The sequence below is a fragment of the Vipera ursinii genome (assembly GCF_947247035.1).
Source record: "Vipera ursinii genome assembly, chromosome: 14".
NCBI classification, from domain to species: domain Eukaryota; kingdom Metazoa; phylum Chordata; class Lepidosauria; order Squamata; family Viperidae; genus Vipera; species Vipera ursinii.
The window spans coordinates 3,076,853-3,092,776 of NC_139527.1; the positions used below are offsets into that span (position 1 = coordinate 3,076,853).

The 15,924-nt window shown below is 46.6% G+C and overlaps 1 protein-coding gene across 2 annotated transcripts in view; it reads right to left on the reverse strand.

Moving 5' to 3' along the window:
* Positions 1-15,924, reverse strand: part of CIT (citron rho-interacting serine/threonine kinase) — a gene marked incomplete at its 5' end in the record, with an annotated part of 76,369 nt that overhangs the window by 40,487 nt on the left and 19,958 nt on the right. Inside the window, 8 exons of one of the 2 annotated variants that reach the window (XM_083373516.1) lie at positions 5,385-5,510; positions 5,952-6,092; positions 8,052-8,105; positions 9,280-9,333; positions 11,145-11,315; positions 11,505-11,624; positions 13,035-13,178; positions 14,178-14,280. In XM_083373516.1, coding sequence (XP_083229642.1) covers positions 5,385-5,510; positions 5,952-6,092; positions 8,052-8,105; positions 9,280-9,333; positions 11,145-11,315; positions 11,505-11,624; positions 13,035-13,178; positions 14,178-14,280 — 913 coding nt within the window. The remainder of the gene's footprint in view (positions 1-5,384; positions 5,511-5,951; positions 6,093-8,051; positions 8,106-9,279; positions 9,334-11,144; positions 11,316-11,504; positions 11,625-13,034; positions 13,179-14,177; positions 14,281-15,924) is intronic. The other variant, XM_083373517.1, reaches the window with a different exon arrangement.

A 15,924-nucleotide genomic window follows, 5' to 3' on the forward strand; every position in this document is an offset into this window, starting at 1 on the left:
GTTGTTTGTTTTAAGGGCAGATGAAACCGTTCTCAGACCAATCGGGTGCTAGCGATTCTCCAGGCTCTCAAGAGTACACTTTTGATTAAAACAATACAAAATCCAAAACACAGAATCATAGGGTTTAGGGTTAGGGACCTTCCGAGGTCTTCTAGTCCAACCCCCTACTTAAGGCAGGAGATCTTATACCATCCCTAGCCAAACGGTTGTCCAGTTTGGAAAACGTCCAGTGATGGGAGCACCCATAACTCCAGGAGGTAGGCTATTCCATTGATTCATTGTTCTCATTGTCAGGAAGTGTCTCCTTACTTCCAGGTTGGATCTGTCTCTAACAAGCTTCCATGTTACTTCTTGTCGTGCCCTCGGGTGCTCTGGAGAATAGGTCAACCCCTCTTGTCTGTGACAGCCTCTCAAGTACTGCATAACAGAGTTGGAAGGGACCTTGGAGGTCTTCTAGTCCAAGACCCTCCTCAAGCAGGAGACCCTAGACCATTTCAGATGAGAGGTTGTCCAATCTCTTCTTAAAAGCCTCCAGTGTTGGAGCATTCACAACTTCTGGAAAGCCAACCGTTCCACTGGCTAGTTGTTCTCATTGTTAGGAAATTTCTCCTTAGTTCTAGGTTGCTGGTCTCCTTGATGAGTTTCCGCCCATTGTTTCTTGTCTTGCCTTCTTGGTGCTTTGAAAATAGCTTGACCCCTTCCTTCCTCTTTGTGGCGGCCCTTCAAATATTGGACCACTGCTGTCATGCCGCCCCGAGTCCTTCTCCTCAATAGGCCGTGCAATAATGCTACAGATTGGTTCAAGGCGTTTGATGAGAGGTGTAAATGTGGCTGTACCACTGAGCTGCAATCCTTTCTGAGACAAAACATTGCCTACCTAAATTTAATCTCTCTCTAATTGGTAGAGTATCAAACACCTTGCAGGAGAAGGGAAACAAAGGGGAAAGGAGAAGAAAAGGATTAAGCAGAGCACATCGCTTTGTAAAGCCCACTTCAATCGCTTGGATAATCACAGAGACCTTGATAATTGACAAGGAAGAAGTTCTATCTCGCCAATTGCTCGGTCTCTCCTGGGGGAGGGGGGGGTTCCAAGTTATTGGGATGTGGCAAGCCTTCCCAGAGTAATCTAGGACTCCAGAAAGACCTCCGACCTTAGGATGGGCCCCTAAGTCTTATGAAAGAAGACCACCAGTCTTTTTTTTTTTTTAATGAAAACGGTTGGCAGGCTTCTTGTGGATTTTGACATTTTTTTTCTTGGAAAACGCCCCCGAATCCAGAGCACATTGCCAGAAAAAAAGCTGATAATAATGGAATTAAGCTGGGTTGTCATCAGCCACTGCGGCTGGCCACCTCCAGGCTGTGAGGACCCCGCAGAATGAGGAGAATAATTCCTATGCTAGGAGTATTCCAGTGAGGATGATTCATCTGGCTTGTTCCAACAAGCTTCTTTATTAGTTGTACTCTGCCCTTTCTTTCATCCTGGTTTCTTTGCAAGCCACTTCAAATGCCGCAGGTGGCCACCGCCAAGCGCAGAGCTTTCTTAACCGAACCATGCAAAACACACAGGCTGCGTGAAGAACAATTGATTTCAGACAGGATATAGCCAAGTGGAAGCCTGTGTTACAATTTCTATCCAGAGAACAAATGTGACATAATTGGAATAGAATAGAATAGAATAGAATAGAATAGAATAGAATAGAATAGAATAGAATAGAATAGAATAGAATAGAATAGAATAGAATAGAATAGAATAGAACAGAATAGCAAAGTTGGAAGGGACCTTGGAGGTTTTCTAGTCCAACCCCCTGCTCAGGCAGGAAACCCTATACCATTCCAGATAAAGGTGTCCATCTCTTCTTACAAACCTCCAGTGATGGAGCACCCACAACTTCTGGAGGCAGGTTGTTCCACTGGTTAATTGTCCTCACTGTCAGGAAACTTCTCCTTAGTTCTAGGTTGCTTCTCTCCGTGATTAGTTTCCATCCGTTGCTTCTTGTCCTGCCTTCGGATGCTTTGGAGAACTTGGGGCAGCCCCTGAGATATTGGAAGACTGCCATCCTGTCACCCCGAGTCCTTCTCTTCATTAAACCAGACATCCCCAGTTCTAGCAACCATTCTTTATATGTTTTAGCCATTTCAACTATGCTTTATATCTTTTGTCCCAGGATGAGAGGGTTTGCAGGAGCCGTTGGGCCAGAGAGGGGAAAAAATAGCCAGAGATAGGAATGGTGGCTATGGAGAGGCAGAGGGGGAAGAAAGGAAAGTACAGGTAGTCCTCAATTTACAACAGCTCATTTAGCGACCGCTGAAAGTTACAACTTTGCATGCTTTCAAACTACTAGGTGGGCAGAAGCTGAGGCAAGGAACGGGAGCTCAACCCCTCCTGCGCTGCTCAGGTCTCAAACAGCCAACTTTCAGTTGACCGTTGGCCGGGTGTCTTAACTGCTAGGACCCTGCGCAACGGTCGTAAATGTGAGGACTGGACATTAGTCACTTTTGTTCAGTGCCACTGTGACCAGGGTAGCCACAGGGCGAGATAGGTGGCAAACACATTTAACAAATAAACAAATTTCGACCGGTCCCTAAGCAAATCGTTGTAAGTCAAGGAATACTGGCACCTGTAAATAGGAGTGTTTTGACAACACACCGATGCAGGACCAAAGAACTCTAGTCAGCTGGAAAGGTCTCTGTGGGCTAGCAAAGTATCATTTATCCTTCCTAACAGTCAGAAACCGAGTAAGCCGCACTGCAGCTTCGCTTCGGCGGATTATTTCTGGGGAAGAAAGAGTTAAGATGATTAATTTTTGTCCTTCCCCAATATGGAAAACGCAGCAGATTTCGGAACCTGAGCAAGATTGCCAAGGCTTCTCCAAGCTTGGCTTTGCAGACTTCATTGTCACGTAACTCAAACATATTGATGTGCAAGGAGTTTACGAAACACGCTTTGTTTGAGTGGGGAGCTTCTGTTGCAGCAACTGGAAGCCGAAGCGCTTCCACCGGGCCACCAGGCGCCTGGATGACGCTGCGAGGAAGGGGAATTGGAGAAGACCGCAGCAGATTGGAAGGGAAGCGCCTTTGTTTCTGGTCTGTCCAACGATTAACTTTCTTTCTTTCTTTCTTTTCTTTCTTTCTTTTTTTTCTTTCCTTCCATCTGTCTGTCTTTCTATCATCTATTATCTATCTATCTATCTGTCTGCCTATCTATTTTACTACCTCCATCTACTGTATCTACCTGTATCTATCTATCTCTATCTGTTCTGATCTGAGAGTGAGAGAGTCAGAAGATGTCAACTTGCACAAAATCAAATGAGCAACTTTCATGTCAGTGTTTCTCAGACTATCAGAGTTGGAAGGGCCCTTGGAGATCTTCTAGTCCAACCCCCTGCTCAAGCAGGTGACCCTAAACCATTCCAGACAAATGGCCGTCCAATCTCTTCTTGAAATCCTCCTGTGATGGAGCAGCCACAACGTCTGGAGGCCAGCCGTTCCACTGCTTAATTGTTCTCTCCGTCAGGAAATTTCTCCGTAGTTTCTCCGTTGCCTTTCTAATCAGAAAAGGATGCCGAAGGCAGCAAACAGGAGACAAACAATTAGCAGCCTGGGTGTAGAGTTTAAAGCTCTGAATTTCAACTTTGGAGGGAGCCGGGAGCCCTGTCAGTCACTCAGCTCAAACCGGGACTCGGGGCGGTCACAGGCTCCCAGCCCAGCTTGTTAAGCAGGACGGCGATTTTGAAGATTAAAAAGAAGAGAAGCCTTCCTTTTATGCAGCCCTGAGCACTCAAAAGGAAAAAAAAGCCAACGTGAAAGCAATCAGTGAAAGAAAGGCACAACAGGCCAAAGCCAATTCGACAACAAAAACGCTGAGAAAATATGAAAAACAATTGTGGGAAACTATCAACCTCAACACTACAGCCGGTCAGATTTGGACCATCTATAAAGTGCTCAAGGAATAGAAAAGTGGGTTTTTTATGAGTCAGGGCAAACAGAGAGTCCTTGAAAGATGGTTCCTAAATTCTTGTAATATAATCCTGGGCTTCTTCAAAGCACCTGCTTGCTTAGGATGCAGAAGAGAACCTCAACTAAACCCAACAGATCTGTAAACATTGTAGCGCGAGAATAGGGGAGCCAAAAAATAAAATATACCCCGACAGTTCACTCGGTGACTATTCGAAGTCACAACAGTACTAAAAAAAGTTACTTAGGACCATTTTTCACACTTGTGACCCCAGGGTCACGTGATTTACATTCAGATGCTTGACAATCTGGTTCGTATTTACGACGGTTGCAGCGTCCCGGGGTCACGCGATCGTCTTTTCCGAACGTCTGGCAAACAAACTCCACGGGGAAGCTAACTTAACAACTGCAGCGATTCCCTTAACAAACGTGGCAAGTGTGCGAAGTGCCACAAGCGGGCTTCACATAACCATGATTAAGCAAAAGATATCTGAAGAATGGCCTAGGACTGGGCTTAGAGAACTGGCTAAGGCGTAATGCGTTTGGTGGTTTGGGCTTCATAGTAACACAGAAACCCAGCCGTGATTTACTAAGCTTAAAGGTAAAGGTAAAGGTTCCTCCGCACATGCGTGCTAGTCGTCTCCAACTCTAGGGGCTCATCTCCGTTTCAAAGCCGAAGAGCCGGCGCTTGTCCGAGGACGTCTCCGTGGTCATGTGGCCGGCATGACTGGACGCCAAAGGCGCACAGAACGCTGTTACCTTCCCACCATATTGGTCCCTATTTTTCTACTTGCATTTTTACGTGCTTTCGAACTGCTAGGTTGGCAGAAGCTGGGACGAGTAACAGGCGCTCACTCTGCTATGCGGCACTCGGGATTCGACCCGCCAAACTGACGATCTTCTGATCGACAAGCTCAGCGTCCTAACCCACTGAGCCACCACGTCCCTAAGCTTATGGCTTAGTAAAAGTTCTGCATCCAGTCAATGGTGGTTTACCCAACCAACTTTGGAACGGAAGAAGCTTTTTGGATGAGAAGTGAAATGCTTTCAAGGGGGGGGGAACCCCAAGAAAGTCCAGTTGCCTTTTGGAAAAAGCAAACTAGAGTTAAGATGATGCAAGATTGTCAGATACAAATAGGAATGTATAAATACTTTTTACTGGGGCAGATTTTCCTGATTTATGTTGCTGTTTAAACCTCATTGAGAAAACGTGAATACTGGTTTCTTTTGTAAAGCAGCAACTGCGTGACTTTTCAGCATCACGGACCCAGGCATCAACCAGGAACTCACCATAAAATTTTTACCTGTCCCCAGCTGCAGAAGCTTACAATTTGAAATCTGGAAAGCATGCTTCTTTTTCTGTCTTTTAACACTTCCCACCGACATCTCACTCCGTTCGAAAACTCCCCTCTTTCTTCATTGCTACCCACCAGAATTTTATCAGCCATCTGCTGGATTTGCTGAGATTTTGTCTGGATATCTTCTTTCAGTCGGTTCTCCCGGCGTTCCACCGTCTCCAGCCGCTTCACTTGGTTCTCTAGAGAATGACGCCTTTCCTAGCCAAGGTTCAAGAAGGCAGAATGAAAAACCCCACCTCAAAAGAATCTGGATAGTCACCCAACATTTTGCCATCAGCCCAAGAAGGCCAGACTCGGAACCTTGAATTTGAGTTAGAGAGCCCAAACCCTTTTGAAAACAACAACAACAAAAAAGAAAAAAATGGCAATGATATTTTTTTTAATTACACCTCTGCCATATCATATAAGTTTGGCCAGTTCCAAATGGAGGAGCTGTGGCTTCCCACTTCAAGCTCAGATAACCACAGACCACTGGCTGCAGGCTCTCCAAATTCATTCCTGACTTTATCTAAACTTAGGTTCAAATTTTAGCAAGTTTCAGTCAGCAAAGAAAGTCGGGCCACCACATAAGGGGTTGTTGTTGTTGTTGTTGTTGTTGCTGCACCGGGACCAAACGCATCAGTGTGACAACTTGCTAACCTCGGCTTCCAGCAATTTCTTTTTCATGCTTTCGTTGGAGTCCTCCCGATTTTGCAATTTCTCCAGCTCTTTCTCGGCTCTCTCCTTCGCTTGGCGGATGTTCTGGAGCAATTCGGTGGCCTCCGAGCTGGCTTTCATAGCCTTCAAAGAGGAAAGGGTGATAATCAGCGCCAGCCGTCGTCATACACAGGGGGACGAACACTGAAGCACTTTAGTAACCCATGGCACATCTTTCTAATTTAGCATGTCACATAAACTGATGCATGGGAGAGGGAGAACCAACAGAATAGTGGTCAATATACCGGTCTGTACTAAGGAAGAAAGGAAGGAAGGAAGGAAGGAAGGAAGGAGAGAGAGAGAGAAGGAGAGAGAGAGAGAGAGAAAGAAAGAAAGAAAGAAAGAAAGAAAGAAAGAAAGAAAGAAAGAAAGAAAGAAAGAAAGAGAAAGAAGGGAGGAAGGGAGGAAGGAAGGAAGGAGAGAGGGAGGGAAAGAAAGGAAAGAAAGAAGGAAGGAAAGAAAGAAGAGAGAGGAAGGAAGAAGGGAGGAAGGAGAGAGGGAGCGAGAGAAAGAAAGAAAGAAAGGAAAGAAAGGAAGAGAGGAAGGGAGGGAGGGAGGAAGGAAAGGAGAGGGAGGGGGAGAGAAGAAAGAAAGAAAGAAAGAAAGAAAGAAAGAAAGAAAGAAAGAAAGAAAGAAAGAAAGAAAGAAAGAAAGAAAGAAAGAAAGAAGGAAGGAAGGAAGGAAGGAAGGAAGGAAGGAAGGAAGGAAGGAAGGAAGGAAGGAGGGAAGGAAGGAGGAGAGAGGGAGGGAGAGAAAGAAAGAAAGGAAAGAAAGAAAGGAGAGAGGAAGAAGGCAGGCAGGCAGGCAGGCAGGAAGGCAGGCAGGAAGGCAGGCAGGCAGGCTGGAAGGAAGGAAGGAAGGAAGGAAGGAAGGAAGGAAGGAAGGAAGGAAGGAAGGAAGGAAGGAAGGAAGGAAGGAAGTTGCTGAAGTAGTGTCCAGAATATACTCCAGACCTAAAATTTGTGTAGTTGTGTAGGTGTCATGAGCCTGGGTCTATCAAGAATTTCAGCGCAGCGTACCAACAAATGCAGCAGCAGAAAAATCTTAACTTCACTTGATCACTTGGCATAATTAATTACAACCACTGGTTGCAGTGCTGTGATCCACTCCTTGTGCCTTTATACATTCGTCAAGTTCAATCAGAGTTTGTCTTCCTGTATTTTAAATCCATGCAGGATTTTTTTTTTTAAAAAAAAAGATCTTGATCTTCTTTAGGGCGACATCCTCTCAGGTATTCAAAGACTGCCATGAAGCTACGGGCAAGACATCCCGTTTGGACTCCTGACAACTTTGCAGAGAGAGATGGACGGCCTGTTTCAACCCACACGGGTAATCGTCGGTAACACCACACCCTGCAGCCCCTGTGTAACACACACACACACAACCATCTTTCCAAGGGAGTTGCAGTTCAGATTTAATCTCTCATCGTTACGAAACCCACCTCAAGGCTGTCCAGCCACTGATCTACAAGGTCCCACAATTGGTACAGTAAGCACCAGGGGGGGAAAAAACAAAGGAAGTCATGGATTCCATGAGTTCTGCTTTGGCACCGACCCCATTCATGAAAACCTGAGCCAATTTAAACCGCCGCAATCTGTTGCCGGCTCGGGGCTCATTATATCATCACAAAGCAGCCTTTGACTGCTTTTGAAAAACGCTCGACATCTGACGCAGCGTGCCCGACTTGGCTTGCTAGAGTTAAATTTCTATCCAATATTCCAATTCTGACTCAACTTGTGTTTTTAAAAATAAGCCTGCGGTGACATGTTGTGAAGAGGAGAAAGCGCCGAGCATCGTGAATTCAAATTCCAGCCCAGCCCACCCCTCCCGTCTCTCCTTCCTATCTAGAGCGGGATGACTAACTCTGTTTTGGAACACAGGAACTCTGCGCCTCCCTCCTCTGCGTTCCAGCTTGCAGGAGAGTCTGCAGAGGAGATTTATAAACTGTGTAGGGGGAAATTAAACAAAAACCAAAATCCCCCAAACCTTCCCCCTCGCCAACTTTTCAAGCGCCACCGATTAATGCCTAATTAAATATCTTACTTTGGTCAGCTTCTCTTGCAGCTCCTGAATTTTCACCTGTTGATCTGCGTTGATCTGGGCGAGACAGGAAGGGAAAAGAAGAAGAGAGTGACCAAGTTGGGAGGGACCTTGGAGGTCTTCTAGTCCAACCTCCTGCTCAAGCAGGAGACCCTGGACCAAATGTCGGTCCAGTCTCTTCTTGACAGCCCCCACAACCTCTGGAGGCAGACACCCCTTCCAAACCCAGGATCCTATGGATGGATATCTGTGAAATGACTAGAAGTGAGAGCCTACTACAGGCTTCAGACCTCTGTCTAAAGTGCCATTGTAACGTGGAACATAAGAGCAAAACTCGCTTTGCAGCTCCCTTGCTTAGCAACAGGTTTAGGGCTCCATTGTGGTCGTACGTTGAGGACTTCAGCGTACCAACGTCACAAAAACACAATCCATCCTAAGGCTGGGTCTAGCAAACACGCTCACAACGGAATGGGCTTATCTAACATTTGGGACCTGGGCAAGGTTCTTCTTCCTTAGACTGAGGCTTTCCGTGAAACGTCGGTTCTTTATTTAAAAAGGTAAAGGTTCCCCTGCACATGCGTGGTAGTCGTTTCCGACTCTAGGGGCCGGTGCTCATCTCCGTTTCAAAGCCGAAGAGCCAGCGCTTGTCCGAGGACGTTTCCGTGGTCATGTGGCTGGCGTGACTAGACGCCAAAGGAGCACGGAACGCTGTTACCTTCCCACCGGAGCGGTCCCTATTTTTCTACTTGCATTTTTACGTGCTTTCGAACTGCTAGGTTGGCAGAAGCTGGGACGCATAACAGGCGCTCACTCTTTATTTAGGCCCCCTCTTTTCCAAAGTTCCTTCCTCCAAGCATTTTTCTACGCCAACCTGCTCGAATTTGCCTTCTCCAGCAAGCCCATCGTCTCCTTACAGCTTCTAAGCTGGTGGAGGGATTTTTTCCCCTCCCCCAGCTGCCGAAAACCCACTTGGAGTCGCAAGTCTTGAAATCTTATAAGCTGCCTAAGATTGGCAGTTTCTCTCACATGGATCAAATGTTTGCGAAGTGAAACGTCCTCAAAGAAAAAGGAACAAAGCCAAGTCCAGCTGCCTTTTGGAAAAGCATCTTTGGGACCCGCCGCAACCTGGATGACTGAGCATCCCCGTGGGCATTTATTCTGGGATGTTATGGCAAAGAATTTGACCCCCCAAAAAAATAAAAATAAAAATAAATGACATTTATCAACATACCTTCTCCAGCTTGGAATACAGCTCTCCCACTTCTGTTTTTCCTTGATCTTTAACCTTTCAGGTGAGAATTCAACAGAACGTGCCATTTAGAAATCGGATCCAGATTAACGGAAAACTGTGCGGTTCTGGAGCTTCAATATTCTTACCCACCCACCCCACCCACTTTGAGAAATAAAGGTGAAAACATACAGGTAACTGTGATTCAAAACCCCCAAAAAAGGAAAAGATAAAGAAACAGGGTGAACTTTTCTTAAGTTGTTGTTGTTGTTAGCTGTGAAGTCGCGTCCGACCCAGCAGTGTTGAAAATAGCCACGGGCGTCAGTTCTGATTCTTCTGCAACACACAAAGTAAATAACGCCGCTTTCATCATCCCCCTGGGCCCTTATAATATCATACGGGCTAAGGAATTTGTCAAGTGACAAATATAAAATGTCTTTAGAACAAAATCTGAGGTTTGGCAGTGAGAATCCCAACCAAGTCAGTCTCCCAACTCCTTTTTGAAAGAAATGCTAAGGAATAGCCTCTTCTCTCTTTCTTGTACCACCTACTACAGATAGTTCTTGACTTACGACCACAGTTGAGCTCAAAGTTTCCTCTTGCTAAGCGCGACGGTTTTTACACGAGAAGTTTGCCCCATTTCGCGACCTTCCTTGCCACAGATGTTAAAGTGAATCACTGCAATTATTAAGTTAGGCTTCCCCCGCTGACTTTGCTCGTCAGAAAGTCGCAAAAGGGGTTCGCCTGACACACACACACCCCCCGGGACACTGCGCCCGTCGTAAATGTGAGTCAGTTGGCAAGCGTCTGAATTTTGATCAGGCGACAGTGGGCGTGTGGAAAAGGGTCCTAAGTCACTTTGCCGTGGTAACTTGGAACGGCCATTAGATGAACTGTTGTAAGTCGAGGACTAGCTGTCTTTCTTCCGCTGTCAAAAATTAAAGTCTGCATCTCGGTTATTGCTGTCTGCCTGTATGTGTTGCACACAGGCACCCTAAAAAAACTGAGTCAAATGTTGTCTCTTTTCCATACATTAGGAGCCAGATAAGACTGGGAGAAGACTCCTGCGAGTCCCTTGGACTGCAAGGCGATCAAACCGGTCAGTCCTAGAGGAGATCCACCCTGACTGCTCTTTAGAAGGCCAGATCCTGAAGCTGAAACTCAAATACTTTGGCCACCTAATGAGAAGGAAGGACTCACTGGAGAAGAGCCTCATGCTGGGAAAGGTGGAGGGCAAGAGAAGAAGGGGACACGGAGAATGAGGTGGCTGGATGGAGTCACTGAAGCAGCAGGCGTGAGCCTAAAGGGACTCCAGAAGATGGTAGAGGACAGGAAGGCCTGGAGGAACGTTGTCCATGGGGTCGCGATGGGTCGGACACGACTTCGCAGCTAACAACTATTCTATTCTATTCTATTCTATTCTATTCTATTCTATTCTATTCTATTCTATTCTATTCTATTCTGCTGGAGAAGACTCTTGCAAGTCCCTTGGACTGCAAGGCGATCAAACCGGTCAGTCCTAGAGGAGATCCACCCTGACTGCTCTTTAGAAGGCCAGATCCTGAAGTTGAGACTCAAAAGACTTTGGCTACCTAATGAGAAGGAAGGACTCACTGGAGAAGAGCCTCATGCTGGGAAAGGTTGAGGGCAAGAGAAGAAGGGGACGACAGAGAATGAGGTGGATGGATGGAGTCACTGAAGCAGTAGGCATGAGCTTAAATGGACTCCAGAAGATGGTGGAGGACAGGAAGGCCTGGAGGAACGTGGTCCATGGGGTCGCGATGGGTCGGACACGACTTCGCAGCTAACAACAACAAGAAGACTGGGAATTCAAGCGGGGGGGATTCTGGAGTGGTGACCTTAGCTACTTTCTGCAGCCTGTTGTGACATTCGGTGGCTTTTCGCTTGAACTCCTCTGCAGCCAGTCGAGACTCCCTCAGCTCAGATTCGTAAAGATCGCTACGTCTGCGAGCGGAAATCAGATCCTCCTCCAGCTGGTTCATCATCAATCTCATTTCTTCCACTTGGGCTTGATACTCCTGAGGAACGGAAAGGGAAGTCAGACGTTTTGGAGGAAAAAAAAGTGGAGGAGGGGAAAAATGGAGGTGAGGCAAGGATCTGGAATCACAGAGGGACTCACGAGTGGAATGTGGTCATTCGTTCACCCATTCCCTCGCTCGCTCGCTCTTCTATAGCTGCCCAACTCTTGCACGTTAGCTATCTGTTACCTGCTCTTTGATTTCCTGCAGCTTGCGGCTTTGTTCTCTTATATCGTGAAGGAGCTGCAGCGCCTTGTCATCCTCTTGAGAAACTTCCATCCGGGCCTGTTCCAGACTTCGCTTTAAGCTCTGCAAAAATGCAATGTTGAACACAAAGGCCCCTTTGCCTGAGACCAGGCCAAAGCAAAGGTGATCGGCTAAGGAAACACACCACAAATAATAATAATAATAATAATAATAATAATAATAATAATAATAATAATAATAATAATAATAATACCACCCCAAGCGTTGTAAACAAGCTTTGCATGTTAGCTTCGGGGCAATTTCAACCTTTTGATCTCAAGTGCAGCGACAATTATTTTCTAGCAGATGTCTTCTCCAGAGCAGTTAAATATGCTTCTGATCCAAAAAGTAACAAGGACAAGTAATTTAAGAAGCTACTCGAATGACAGTATAATAGCAATCTCCATACAGAATAACAGAGTTGGAAGAGAACTTGGAGGTCTTCAAGTCCACACACACACACACACACACACACACCTCTGCTAAAGCAGGAGACCTTGCACCATTCTGGACAAGTGGCTTTTCCAGCCTCTTCTTGAAAACCTCCAGTGAGGGAGCACCCAGAACTTCCAGAGGTAAGACATTCAACTGATTAATTGTTCTCCCTGTCAGGGAATTTCTCCTTAGTTCTAGGTTGTATCTCTCTTTGATGAACTTTCATCCATTACTTCTTGCCCTGCCCGCTGGTACTTTGGAGACCATTAAATGGACTCCATTAAATTAAACCTCCTGGACCATTACATAGAGATGGGCCATAGCTCAAGAGATTAGCACTGAAGGTGTGGCCTCAACCAATCCCCGTCATCAGCGATAAGACTAAGAAAAGATCTAAATCAGGGGTCTTCAGACTCGGCCCTTTCATGACTTGTGGACTTCAACTCCCACAATTCCTCAGCCAGGCACGCTGGCTGAGGAATTCTGGGAGTTGAAATCCACAAGTCATCAGAGGACCAAGTCTGAAGGCCCCCGATCTAAATCCTTGGAAAGTCACAATCCTAGGAAAGGCCAAGGTTTTTGGAGCAGATACACCCATTATGGACGCTTCTTAATTTCTGTTTGTTGATACTACGCCTTGAACAGGGTCAATTCTAGAGAGACCCACAGATTTAGGATCGTTACCTCCAAAGAATTGCCTTTAAGCTGACTTTACTCCAGAAGATGCTCAAAAAAAACCCACACCACCAAAACACAAAACCCCATCCCTTTGGAGTTGTCCTCTGCCTTCTAAGACACAACCCAAATATTCTCGTGCTTTGGTCTCACATCAACCCTTAGGCTCACGTAACAGAACCTCGAAGGCTTTTTCGAATTCAAAACAGCCCGGTTTGGAGCAACTGCTTAACTTCTCGACGGTGCCATCACCCCACCCCACCCCCCAAACTTGGCCCTGTTGATCTCAATCGCCCAACTAGAGCGCTGCTAAAGGGAGGCTAGCAAGGTTGAGGGGTTTCAGGGGAACAGGGAGAGGCTCACACTGCATTCTGTGATGTAGGTAGCCAGGTCCTGTTCAAGGAGGGACCGTTGGGTCTCGGAGGCTTTGAGTTCCACCTCCTTTTGGCTGAGCACAGCCTCCACCTCCGACACTCTGCGATGCAAGCGGGTCATCTCCTGCTCCATCTGCAACAAGACATCAATCAAAAGGTTTAAAAAGGGCTTTTCCCGGCAGGCAGGCGCAGCTTGCGGCGTCCCGCACGGGGAGGGAATCCGTTTCTCGAAAAAGAGAGAGAGAGAGAGAGGGAGAGAGGGAGAATGAGAGAGAGACACGAGGCTAGAAGGTTGTTTAAAAAATGGCAAATACCATTATTTCTGGTCCTGGAAAGTCACACTTCCTTCTCAGGGAAAAGCAGTAATTCTAAGTCACCCCATTCATTCACGCGGTTTGTTCACATTCAGTCACTCTTCGAAACCCCGTTAGCAAAGAAGTCACAATCATCTTTTCACCTGGTTGGGTTTTGGGTTTTTGGTTTTTTGTTTCGTCTTGAATTTTTTTCCCCCTTTCTCTTTTTTCTCTCTCCCGCTCCAGAGATGGGTCACTTTAGCTTTATCCCAAATCCATCTTGGACCGGAAGAGGATTTTCCCCCGCATCTCTTTCTGAGGGAGTAGAGATCGAGTCCAACCCAGATCAGAGCAAGAAAGCGTCGCGCTCCCCTTGAAGTCCCCTCAAAGAAGAACGGAGTTTACACGGATCCCGGGGAGTTATTTCCAGAAACGGTTAAGAACACGTTCGCTGCAAATCGAGGAAGGGGCCAGAGTTACAGAAGCAGGAGGAGGAGGAGGACCACAGGGTGGAAGAAAAAAAAACAAACAAACCGAGACTTGGCAGTACTCAGAAGAGAATTAGAGAAGAAATTAGAGAAGCATCAGATGAAGACGACGCTGAAAACCACCATCAGAGCCGGGCTGATAAAGGATCTTGGAAGGATCCAGAGTTTCTTCTGGCTAAAATGAGCAGGCCTGGAGCCAGACATGACCTAGACTTATCTCCCTCTGCCCGATAAGGAAAGCTCTCCGCTGTAGTCGCCAACCATCATCCATCAGCCTCTGGCATGTCCCTTGGCACGGTCCGGTTGCGAACTTCTGCAGCAAGGAGGAAGGCCAGCCATGGAAATAAATACCTTGTGACACTTTGCCTGGGTATCTTGCAGCTCTTTGCTCTTAAAGAGGAGTTTCTTTTCCATGGAGCTAATCTTAGCGGGAGAATCCGAGCTCAAAGCAGACCTGGGAAAGAAGAGGGAGGAGAGGGAGAGAGGGAGAGAGAGAGGGAGAGAGAGAGGGAGAGAGAGAGGGAGAGAGGGAGAGAGAGAGGGAGAGAGAGAGAGAGAGAGAGGGAGAGAGAGAGAGAGAGAGAGAGAGAGAGAGAATGAATCTCAAACACTGTCAACGCCCTGCCAACTTGAAGACGTGTGTCTGGACTTCAACTCCGGGGAATTCAGAGTTGAAGTCCACGCCTCTTAACATTGGCCAAGGTTGAGAAACGTTGACCTAGAGCAGGGGTAGGCAACCTTGGCTCTTTTATGACTCGTGGACTTCAACTCCCAGAATTCCTAAGCCAGCATGGCTCAGCTTGGAAACCTCTCCCTTTCCCCTTAGCATGGCTGGCTCAGGAATTCTGGGAGTTGAAGTCCATGAGTCATAAAAGAGCCAAGGTTGCCTACCCCTGACCTAGCGAATACACAGCTCGTTAGGAGAAGCTACAGGAAAGCTATTAGAATAGCCAGATGTGGCCCGCTACCACCAAGCATCCTTTCAAAATCTCTCTCCCCACTTCATTGTTTAAGGCAAGTTGGATATTAGTACTGCTGTAATAAAAACAGCACCGGGCGTTTCTTTAAAACGAGCGCAATTTCCCTGCCAGATGAGGGAGGCATTGGCTAAGAGAAAGCCACGTGGAGTTTCCGAGCTGAGATGCTTCAACCGGCTTGTATTCAGTTTGGGGAAAAAATATTAGAGGTTAAAAGTTCTACACGGGGAAAGAATTTGCTTTAGTTGCTGAGAAAAGGCCAGGTGTGTACAGCATAAGCCAGGGCTGTCCAACCTCAACCACTTTAAAAGTTGTGGACTTCAACTCCCAGAATTCCCTAACCCAATGAAAAGAAGGACTAAGGGTGGCATGATAGCAGTCTTCCAGTATCTCAGGGGCTGCCCCAAAGAAGAGGGAGCCAAGCGATTCTCCAAAGCACCCGAAGGCAAAGACAAGAAGCAACGGGTGGAAACTCATCAAGGAGAGAAGCAACCTGGAATTAAGGAGATACTTCCTGACAGTGAGAACAATTAACCAGTGGAACAACCTGCCTCCAGAAGTTGTGAATGCTCCACACTGGATGTTTTTAAGAAAAGACGGGACAAACATTTGTCTGAAATTTTATAGGGTTTCCTGCCTGAGCAGGGGGTTGGACTAGATGACCTCCAAGGTCCCTTCCAACTCTGTTATTCAATTCTATTCTATTCTACGTCCACAAGTCTTGAGGTGGCCAAGTTTGGACATCCCTGGTTTGTCTGAACTGAGATGTAACGTTCTCCACCCTCAAACCGTGTACTAGAATGGAAAGTGATATTTTAAGGAAACTCTCAAGGGAGCACGAAGTATATGGGATATCCTAATCCGTAGCCTAAGAGGTTAATTAAAAGCCTTAAAAACTCATTCGCAACCACTTTAAAGCAATGCAGGATAAAAAGAATCTCTCCACCCCTTCGACTGAGGCTTCTAAACTCCAGCCTGGAATAGTTTTAACGCAACATGGCCTATCTCAGGCGCTCTCAAAGGTTGTCCTGCCACGACCCCACAAATTACCATCCTGCTATTATTTACCACAATAATCCCACCACTGTGGTTGTTCCAAGCACAATAAACCTATCGTTGGA